This window comes from Canis lupus, chromosome 5, assembly GCF_003254725.2.
Source record: "Canis lupus dingo isolate Sandy chromosome 5, ASM325472v2, whole genome shotgun sequence".
Classification (NCBI taxonomy): domain Eukaryota; kingdom Metazoa; phylum Chordata; class Mammalia; order Carnivora; family Canidae; genus Canis; species Canis lupus.
Window position 1 is genome coordinate 15513913 of NC_064247.1, and position 10599 is coordinate 15524511.

General features: G+C 46.8%; 1 protein-coding gene across 1 annotated transcript in view; it reads left to right on the top strand.

Moving 5' to 3' along the window:
- The window catches only part of JAML (junction adhesion molecule like), a 28238-nt gene extending 17894 nt beyond the window's left edge, over window positions 1-10344 (top strand). The window contains exons 7-11 of the mRNA XM_025465343.3: window positions 920-1157; window positions 4252-4390; window positions 6665-6725; window positions 8106-8192; window positions 9846-10344. Of these exons, the coding sequence (XP_025321128.3) occupies window positions 920-1157; window positions 4252-4390; window positions 6665-6725; window positions 8106-8192; window positions 9846-9917 (597 nt within the window). The 3' untranslated portion in view covers window positions 9918-10344. The remainder of the gene's footprint in view (window positions 1-919; window positions 1158-4251; window positions 4391-6664; window positions 6726-8105; window positions 8193-9845) is intronic.
- The last annotated feature ends 255 nt before the right edge of the window (window positions 10345-10599 follow it).

Consider the following 10599-nt stretch of genomic DNA (forward strand, 5'->3'; position numbering starts at 1 on the left):
CTTAGGGAGCAGCAAGTGCAAAGGCCCTGTGGCCAGTAGTCAAGGAGAGCAAAGAGGCCAGCGTGGATGGAGCGAATTGACCCAGGTAGGTGAGGAAAGAAAAAGTAGAAGATGAAATCAGAGAGGAAAATGGAGTGGGGCAGATCATAGAGGGCCTTGTACTTTTAGTAGAAATGGGGGGCTATTGGAGGGTTTGGAGTAGATGAGTAACATGATTTAACTTATATTTCTAAAGGCTCACCTGTGGAGAATAGACTGTAGTTGGGAGTAAGCAGGGAGACAAGTCAGAAAGCTCCTTGCAGGAATTTAGGTGAGAGAAGGGGTGGCTTGGACCAGAATGGTAATTGTGGAGGAGGTGAGAGATGGCTAGATTTAGGATATATCTTGAAGGTAGAGGTGACAGGATTTGCTGAGGGACTTTCACTGTGTGTTTAGGAAAGAGAGGAATTAAGAATGACTCCATGAATTTTAGCCTGATCATCTGGAAGAAGGCTTTGCCATTTACCGAAAAGAAATGGACTGGAAGGAGCTGGCTTGGGGCAATAATTTGGAGTTTTAGTTTTAGACATGTTTCAAGTGCCTATTGGAAATCCAACTGGAAATGCTATAGAAAGTGAAGGTGTATTTTTCTTCCTTTTACTGGAGAATTACAAAAAGGGAAAGCCCCTCATCCTCCTTTCCTTCCTCATCCTTTTCTGCCAACGGGACAGTTGCTCATGGTTTGGTGGCGTCCTTCACAGCCACACAGGCTGTGGACACATGTGTGTGCATGACTTATGATATCAAATACTTTCTCATCACACCTCACCTCCCACATATCCAGGGCCTGGTAAGTCCTGAGAGCACCCCCACTCAACCTTCCCCATGCCCCTTCTTCCTCGGTCCTTGCAAACTCATATGTTGCCTTTCTGTTCTATAGGAGGAGGTTGTGTTAAGTTATTACCCTAAACTCAGTGTACCTGTGGGGTACTCCCAGAACTGGGGCCGCTTCCAGAACCGTGTAGCCTTGGTGGGTGACACCTCCCGCAATGATGCGTCTATCATGCTCCAAGGAGTGAAGGAATCTGACAGAGGAAGATACACCTGCAGTATCCACCTGGGGAACTTGACCTTCAAGAAAACCACCACGCTGCATGTGATCGTGAAAGAGCCCCAAAGTATCTGATCTTCGGCTGGGGAGGCATGAGGGTCCTTGTAGTTGGTAGGCATGGCCAGGACTAGGGGAAGGCCAGAGAGGCATGTAGGGTGCCACGCTGAAGGAGGCATCACTCTCAGGTGCTGTACTCACACGACCCTGATACAAGTCCTTGTACCCTGGACTTACATGATGTTCACGGTGATACCTCCTTAACTTTAGAGTCCTAGGCACCTCGCTTTCCACACTATTTGGTGAACACCAACCTTCTGCCAGAACTCACTCACTGCCCGTGTAATATCCTGATCTAAAGATACAGGAGCTCAGAGATGGGTTGGAGCTGATGTCCAAAGTTCTTTTTTACTTGGATGCTGTATGCTCTGCGGCAGAAGGGTAAATGACCCTGGGCTGGTGAGAGATGGCACAGAAGAGAGAGAAAACAGGAAGAGACCAGAACTCAAAATAGAAATGTTCTCTGATGAAAGGTTCTCTATTCTGGCAAACCCTGTACATTAAAGCCAGTGGTGTGTAGGGGAATAAAGATCTGAGAGAAGTCGGTAAGTGAGGGGTTAAAGTTAAACCATAACACAGTTAACAGTCAGGATGTGGCTGTGGACTTTGCATTTTGCTACAGATCTTTGCTGGAGGTTGGCTGTGGTTTTTTTGGGGGTGGGGATGTGGGCAAGGATGGAACTCACCTCAGTATCTTTGACCAAGGACTTGAGTCTATGAAGGCCCCTTCTTGTAATACATGGCAAAGGGGGGAGCGGGACAGAGGGATTTCTTCCCTCTCAGAAGCCCTATTTCCATTTCACAGAGAAAATACACTCCATAGTGGGAGCCCACTCAACCACCAAGCACCCACCCCCCAGGCCTATCTACGTTGCCCACATCCTCACCTCTCTGTCTCACCATCCCAGGGGCTCTTCTGCCCTGAGCTTATCCAAACCTCTGTGCTCAGGTGGAACTTTCTCCCTGTCTCAGGCACGTCACACTGTCTACTGGCTCCTGCCACCCAGACTGTAGATATGCTCACCTCTTCCTCTCACCTTCTGTCCTGGGCTACTTTAGCTCTCATCCTGTGTGTCTTTCTTCTCTTTAAAACAGAAACAACTCACATACTATACAGTCACCCACTTAAAGCCTACAACTCAGCGATTTTTAGTATATTCAGAGTTGTGCAACCTCCACCGCAATCAATTCTAAATCTTTTTTTTAAAAGATTTATTTATTTATTCATGGTAGATGTAGAGAGAGAAAGAGAGAGGCACAGGCACAGGAGGAGAGAGAAGCAGGTTCCATGCCAGGAGCCCGACGTAGGACTCGATCCCAGGACTCCAGGATCACGCCCTGGGCCAAAGGCAGGGGCCAAACCGCTGAGCCACCCAGGGATCCCCTCAATTCTATATTTCTTTCTTGACCTACCTAAGTAGCTAAGAGGCCATCTGTGGTGTCTCTTGTCTCTCCTCCCTTAACCTCTTAGTGCACCACATCCTGGCTTCTGCTTCTGCCTCTGCTCTAGCTTAGGTCACCAATGCTACTCTAATTGCCCACCTCAGCCTTCTTTACCCAAGTAATATTGGACACAGTATTCTCCATATAATCAATATATTCTATGTTGGATCCTCCCTCCCTCCCTCCCTCCCTCCCTCCCTCCCTCCCTCCCTCCCTCCCTCCCTCCCCCCTCCTTCCTTCCCTCCCTCCTGCTCTTCCTTCCTTCCTCCTCCTTCCTTCCTTCCTTCCTTCCTTCCTTCCTTCCTTCCTTCCTTCCTTCCTTCCTTCCTTCCTTCCTGTCTAATCTATGTCTCCATCTAAATCCTAGCTAAACATTCTGCAAAACTTCAAATGCAACATATCCAAACCTGCCCCTGCACACCTCTCCCCTAGCTCATCTCTGTCACCATCTACATGGTTACCTAGCTGGATGCCTGAGAGTTGTACTGATTCTTCCCTTTCCCGTGACCCCCAGACTAACAGGTCAACAAGTCCTGTTATTTCTACTACTGACTTTGAGTCTGCCTTCCCCCCAGTCCCTCACCACGCTCTAGCTGTCTTCCTTTGTGTATTGGCCTGTAGCCCTCTAACCAGGGTCTGCTCTCCTTCTCAGCCTCTGCTCTCATTCTTCCTGCAGCCCTCAGTGCCACCATTCTAAACCACAAGTCGCAACATTCTGTCCCGGTGCTTAGAGTCTTTCAGTGTTTGGTTTTTCCATCACTTACTGAAAGAAAGCCAGACTCCTGGCTGAGATCAAGACCCTTCATGATTGAGACTCTGTTGTTTACTTCCCCACTATGCCCCCAACTGCAACCTAGAGCCAGACCCATGGAACTATTTTAGTTTCTGAAAGTCCCATCCTCTTGGGCCTCCAGACCTTGTGTGTAATGCACCACCCCCATCCTTTCCCATATTGTCTGCCCAACAAACTTTATGTTTCCTTAAGACTTTTAAATTTTAAAACTGTTGAGAACTTCTCATCTGCTCCCCGTAGAATTAGGTACCCTTTTCTCTGTGCCCCCTGTACCCCATATGGACTTCCATCCTGGTCCCTATAGCAGACTGTGATTTTCCATTGACATGTTCATCCCTCTCCTTGAAGGCAGGGACCATGCACTAACTGTCTTTGTAGCTTCTTTGCCTAGTGATATCTAGCACCCAGGAGGTGTTTATGTATATATGTAGAGTGAAAGGAAATGGATGTAGAGGAAATGGATGAAGGGTACCATATGGGTGGAAGCGCTTTACTTGGTATCATGACTATGGGGCTGAGGGTTGTACCACATATCCTTTTGAAACCAACCACTTTCTCATTGAAAGATCTGAAGCCTCTAAAAAATCTGTTTTGTTGTTTTAAGATAGAACTGTTAATGTAAAAGGAAACTCTGCTGTAGGTAAGGTGCTATTCTCTTCTCCCACCCACCTTAATCTACACTGTAGGGGTAAGCAAGGAGGCCAGACTTGGTTCTCCATCTAATGGGGACAAGTGGAATGCCAGTATTTCAATATGGGGTGGAGTCTGGCCTTCTCTCCCAACTTCCCGAGTTAGTATAGATCTGGTGGGATTTCCAGCTCTATACTGGAATATTGAGACTGTCTTGTTGCTTTTTTCCTTTCCTAAGCAATGGTGACCCCAGTAGCCCTCAGACCTGAGATCCTGGGTGGTAATCAGCTGGTGATCATTGTGGGGATTGTCTGTGTCACTATCCTGCTGCTTCCTGTTCTGATTTTGATCGTGAAGAGGACCCACAGAAGTAAGAGGTACAGGGCTGGGTTGGGAGGCTGGCGGTTCCTCAACCTGAAGTAGAAGAGTGATAGGGCCCTAACTGTGCCACTTTCCCGGAAGGGGATACTTTAAAATAGAATCATCTGTGGTTGTCAGATTAGATGTCATCTCTCTAGTGACCCCAACCCTCCACTCACTCTAGTGACCCCAACCCTCCACTCTGTGTTGCAGAGGGCCTTGTACATCCCTATACCCTCTTCATTCGTTTTGGTAGTTTACAAAGATTTTTCAGCTCTTTTGTAAATGGTGGTTTAAGAGGAACATAATTAAGTATAAATCTTATGCAAGAGCTATAATGGTGCCATTCAATGCCTGAGGGAAATGGGTTTTTGAATTACGTACAATACACATTTCATAAGGAAGATCAGATCTTGAGGGTTATCAGTGGCTTTATTTAAAGGACCACACTCTAGGACACCTGAGTGGCTTAGCTGGTTAAGTGTCTGACTCTTGATTTCGGCCCAGGTCATGACCTCAGGGTCATTGGATCAAACCCCATTTTGGGCTCTCTGCTCAGTGTTTGTCCCTTTCCCTCTGCTCCTCCCCAAGATCTCGCTCTTCCCTCTGCTAATAAATAAATAAAAAATTTTTTAAAAGGACCACAGTCTAATTCTGAGTGGCTATTTCTGAACGGATGTCCTTAGGTCCTAAGTTATTTATTGTTGAAATGTGTTGTTGAAGGCTTTAATTTCAGTACCCCTTCTCCCAGCATCTTGGAAATGCCCAGATGCTCCATCCAATAAGGCAGCAGGTTTGGCTGTTGGCAGGGCCGCATGCATCCATTGATTCAACTGTTGATGATGAGATACGTTGCTGGGGCAGATTGGCTCTCTTGTTGAAATGTCAATGGGCAAAGGACCTCATTAGAGTGCTGACTCTGAGTCTCCCCATAAAACATAGACTCTCTAGAAAGTGCTTTGCCTGCTGGGCTTCACTTCGTTCCCCAGGGCCTCTCTGACTTGGTTTGAACTTGGCTGGCCTCTCTGAGGGTCTTTGCTCCGGGCATGCAGATGGCCCCCAGCCCAAGTTAGATGACCATATCAACTCACCTCCCCACTCTGGGCCTCAGTGTCCCTCAAAATGAAATCAGTACTTCCATGTCAGTACTAAAGACATGGAAATCCTAAAGATTTAGGAAATAAATAATCAGACTTGTATATTGAGATTTATAAACATGGTTGCTGTAGCCCTGATGATAATTCAACATTGAAGTCATCCTCAGTAACTGTCAGGAAGGTGATGATTCACTAAATCAGTATTCCACTCAGTGAAATACTACACAATCCCAAATGTAACGGCATGGGAAGATGTCCCAGGAATCACATTACAGAATATATAACAGGATCTCATTTTTATAAAAAAGAAAATTAGTAATACTCACTTTGGCAGCAGATGCAATAAATACATTTTGTGTGAGTGCAGTAAGGCCTGCATTGAGAAAGGTTGGAAAGAATAATTCCAAAGTATTAGTAGTGCTGTTTGGGTGAAAAGAGAAGGTGGATCCCACAAGGGCAGGAGGTTTTCTGGAACTTCAAACTTCAACTCTCTGTGTTTCTTTAGTATTTGAATTATTTTACAGTGAGAACATACAACTTTATAATCATAATGTATGAGAAAACTATTTCCTCCACTTTGAGACAAAAAAAAAAAAATGACTTCTAGCTTCAACCCTGATTTTTTTTTTTTTTAAGTTCTACCTTAGACCAAAATAGGAAAAAAAAGGAACTGTATTAAGTAGCAGATGCAGAGGGCAGATGGTCAAGAGATCAAAGGCCAAGGGCTGGGAAGGGGCCAGGGTTGGCAGCTTAGGGGGTTTGTGGCGCTATTTCTGCTCAGCCTCTTCCCCAGGGGAGGAGCCTTTGAACTGTGTGTCTCAGCTGAGCTTCTATTGCCCCCTGCTGGCATGGCTACATCTCCCTACTCCCGGGTTAATGATAAAAATCCAATCCCATGATGGCCCTCCCTATTAATTCACTTAAAACAGTGTGGACGCAGAAAAATGTTAAGTAGGTAATAGGGAAGTCAGAGCCATTCAGCCCAGACTACCTCCGGAATGCTTCATTCTCTCCATCAGAGAAATGCACTGCTCAGATTTCACAGTGAGCTGGGTGGCTTTGGCGGTGGGAGTCTAGAGACAATGGTTCCCCTCTGGGGTCCCCCTCATCACAAGACTCTGTGGGGTCTCATGTGGGCACCCTGGAATTTACAGTGCCAGCCAGTTAATTCCACATGCTTTTCCTGCCTTGCAGCTCAGCGACATCCACAACCCTGGTAAAAAGCCTGGAGAACATAAAGAAGGCTGATCCAGAGGTAAGGCAAGAACTCAAAACTCCATTTTGCAGCTGTGTCTGCATGGGGGCAGGGTAGATATGGCTCCAACATCCAGGGTGTCATTGGCATTCTCTGTGGACTATCTTACTCAGTATTGTATCTCAGTGTGGTGGCCAGTGCTGGGCACAGCACAGGGGCTCAGGAAATCTTCATCACAGAGTGAGAGCCCCCCACCCCACCCCAGGAGGGAGCGGACAGGGCCCTGGGGACTCTGGGTAGGGTCACAGGAAAGAACCCTGGGCTCAGTGTCAGAGAATCCCCATTCAAGCCCACCTCAGCCACCTCCCAGAGCCACACTTGTCTCACCAGTAAAATAAGGATGAGGACAAGCATATTTGCCCTGTGGTAAGGTTCAAATAACTGGATGATCTGTAAGTGCTTCATCATCTGTGGGCACTGTGGAACCATAGGGGAGAATTGTGGTACATTCAGGAATTAAGTGAAGGAGTTAACAGTTCAGATCAAATATTCAGGGACTCTAGGTGGCTGGGTGGCTCAGTTGGTTAAGCCTCTGCCTTAGGCTCAGGTCATGGTCTCGGTCCTGGGATTGAGTCTTGCATGGGGCTCCCTGCTCATCTTTATGCACTCTCTCTCAAATAAATAAAATCTTTAAAAAAATATTCGGGTACCTTAAGAAAGAGGATCAAGAAGAGCTTTTTCTTCCATATTACTTTGTAATGGGGCTATAAATAATTGCTATTAGGGTCTGAGAAATGAATTCATTTCCTTAAACTACCTTTCCTCCCTCCCTCCCTCCCTTCTTTTAAAAACTCCTCTTGGAATATTTACTTTTTCCACCTTTTGCCCTGTTTATGACCTAAGTGTAGGATTTTGTCACAACCTAGTGCAGGGGCCTCCAGAAGCCCAAGAGTTTGTCACTGGATGACATCACCTCCCCAAATAGTGACAGGAATGTGAATCACAAAGTACCACCCACCTCACAGATGTGAGGTTCAGTGAGGGCTGTCCCTGCCATATAAACCCTCTCAGAGATGACCACAGTTAGTGGCCGATCAATGCCATCCTGCCATGGCTCCAGTCAGAAGGAAATAAGCATGGAATACAAATAATCCAGCAAGATAAGAATCCCCTGCTGCTGCCTAAGTGTCTGTCCAAACAAAGAACTTTGTCTTTTGAAGCAAAGAATTTGGTTCTCAAGAGAGTAATCTTTGCTGATGAGCCAACTTTCTTAATTGCCAGGAAGACTGGGAACTAAATTATCATTATCCACGATAATTTTCTAACTCTCAATTACCTTTTGGTGTTGATGCCCTGTGAATAGTAGTAGATGGTTTTTTCCTCTGGCATCTAACATTTGCTGATCTTTGGTTAATGTTCCCACCACTCCTGTCCCTCTAGAAACACGTTTATTCTTCAGTAGCCACACCGATGCTGATTGAGGACGAAGAATCAAATGGAAAAGCAGAGGCTACCTACATGACCATGGTGAGAGTGCTTCTGGGCCCAGCCGAGCCAGGTGTCTGGAGGGTGGACAAGGAGCTGGCAAGGATGTGGCAAGCCCGTGCGTGGTGGGCATAGCTAGGTCACTTGGGGAGGTCACTGCTGAGGGCAGAGATTTTTCTAAGTCATAGGGAAGTCTGAGAAGCTGACGCTGTGCTGGATAGAGGAGTAATACCAAACTTGCCTTCATACCTGGTCTCCAGTATTAAAGGTCATTAGGGCTAAAGATAATCGATTTGGGGGGTGAAAAGAGCACTTTTATCAAGGATAAACAAAATGGCTCATTCGAGGTTAAGCACAACCTATTAGGGTACCTTAGGTCCTTGGACAAACGTTGTGTCGCAATTTTCCATCCTATTCAAGAACCCATTCCAATTCTAACATTTTAAAATTCTGTGGCTTATGATGTTTTGACATAATCTGATTGCCAGGAAGGCTGCATGCTGCATTCCATATAATAATATGGAGTCGGATTCCTTTTTTCTCCTTCCTCCACTCCTCAGGGAGGCACAACACCTACAAGAGGCACCTGGCGTGTAGTGAGTAGGAGTAAAGACAGAAGGAGTGAGCTGGCAGTGGGCACAATACTATTTGTAGGCTAATTATAGGCACCCAGGCTATAAAGGCAGCAGTGTTCCTCTGGGCTTGGGAAGGCTGGCCTCCTCTTTTTGGGGGATGGTGGCTTCTGTTTGTTCCCATCACACCAGCACTGAGGACACATGATTCCCAGATGATTGCCGCAGAGAAAGATCCTGCCAAGGAAGCGTGAGATCAGGGACCTGGCCGGGTTCCAGCAAATCAAACAGTAGCTCCACTCTGAAGTTGTGTGCAGTCATATTTCCCCCTCTGTCCCTCTCCCGTTATTACCATGTGATGCTTCGGGCACCGCCAGGCCTTGTTTGGCCTCTTAGAGACCTGCTGATGACAGCTAACGGTGGCTACTGCTGAGTGTGGCACCACCTGGTTGACGCTGTTTGCAGAAAACCTGGGAGGTCTATCCTCCCCATGATCGGCAGAGTTCCCCATGAAACGCTATGGGAAACAGCACTTCTGTCCTTTTGAAACAGATCCAGTAAAGCAAGTGTGATGAGAGGCCAAAGCCGCAAAACTCAGAGGCCTGTGGAAGCCGGTCAAGTTATTTTAAAGACTGTGTGCCAAATTCAGGAAGCCTCAGGGTGAATTCTGGCCTGCAGGCCACCTGTTTGAGACCTCAGGTGTAGAGGCGTTATTTAGAGAGCAGAGATAACAACAGATCTTTGGTTTTTTGTTATTGTTGTTGTTGAATTGATTACATTTACTTCAATAAATGGGGCACCACACTGTGTCCCCTTTATAAGGCTGGACAGCACAATGGTTAACACCACAAGCTTTGAAGTTGGGCAGACCGGGCCCAAATCCTGGCTCTGTGACTTAGAAGCTAGATGGCCCTGGGCAGGTAACTTAGCCTCTATGACACTCAGTTTCCTCATCCTTAAAATGGGAATAATAGTACCCACCTCCCAGGTGGTGAGGCTCTAACTCATTAGTGCCAGTGAAATTCAGAATTGGGCCAGATAGATGGAAAGAGCTCAATAAATGGTAACTATTATGATCGAAATACTTATGCATGTGCTTTGTTTCTCCCCCCCACCCCTGCAGCACCCAGTTTGGCCTTCTGTGAAATCAGCACCAAATAATCCACTTGAAAAAAGTCAGCTGGGGGAATTCTAAAACCAGAGCAAGACTTTTGAGAAGAAGGGAGAGTTCCTTTTGTCTTTAGCAGTGGCAGCGGCTCTCTCCTCTGTGTGTCCTGAGTTACTATGCTGGTCATTCTGGGACTCCTTGCTCCCTGTGTTGTTCTCTTGCCTCATTGGTCAAAGGGCTGAAGAAGGAGGGTTCAGAACCTGGCAGAAAGACAGGACAGCTTGGGAGGAGCAGGCCCGATGGAGGAAAGCCTGCATGCAGTCCTTCTGGACTGGGACACTGGCCCTGGGGACCGTGGCGGAGCTGCTATGGCGGCCTCAAGCATTCCATTAGATCCTCTGCTTCGACGGTGTTCTTCGTGGATGGGTTCCTGGGAAGAGTTGCAGAAATAAACACCAACCCAAATGATTCCTTTGGCAGATTACCCCTAAATAAACATGGCTTGTGGAAATCATCTTGTTTGTGTACCCTGGCTGAGGGGCAAGTGGAGACTTGGTAAGGAATTTATGGTCAGGAATGCCTCAAACAACTGAAGTGATTGGAGGAGAGTCATTCTTGGCTCAACACACAGGAGACCAGTGTTGGCCCTGGGACGGTGTGGGGGTGAGTGGGTTGAAGTGGGGTATGAATACAGCTTGAGGATTTAACCCAGCACTTTGTTAGCCTGGTTGGCTATAAGAATGGCTGGAGGCTCTTTGCTGGGCCGTTG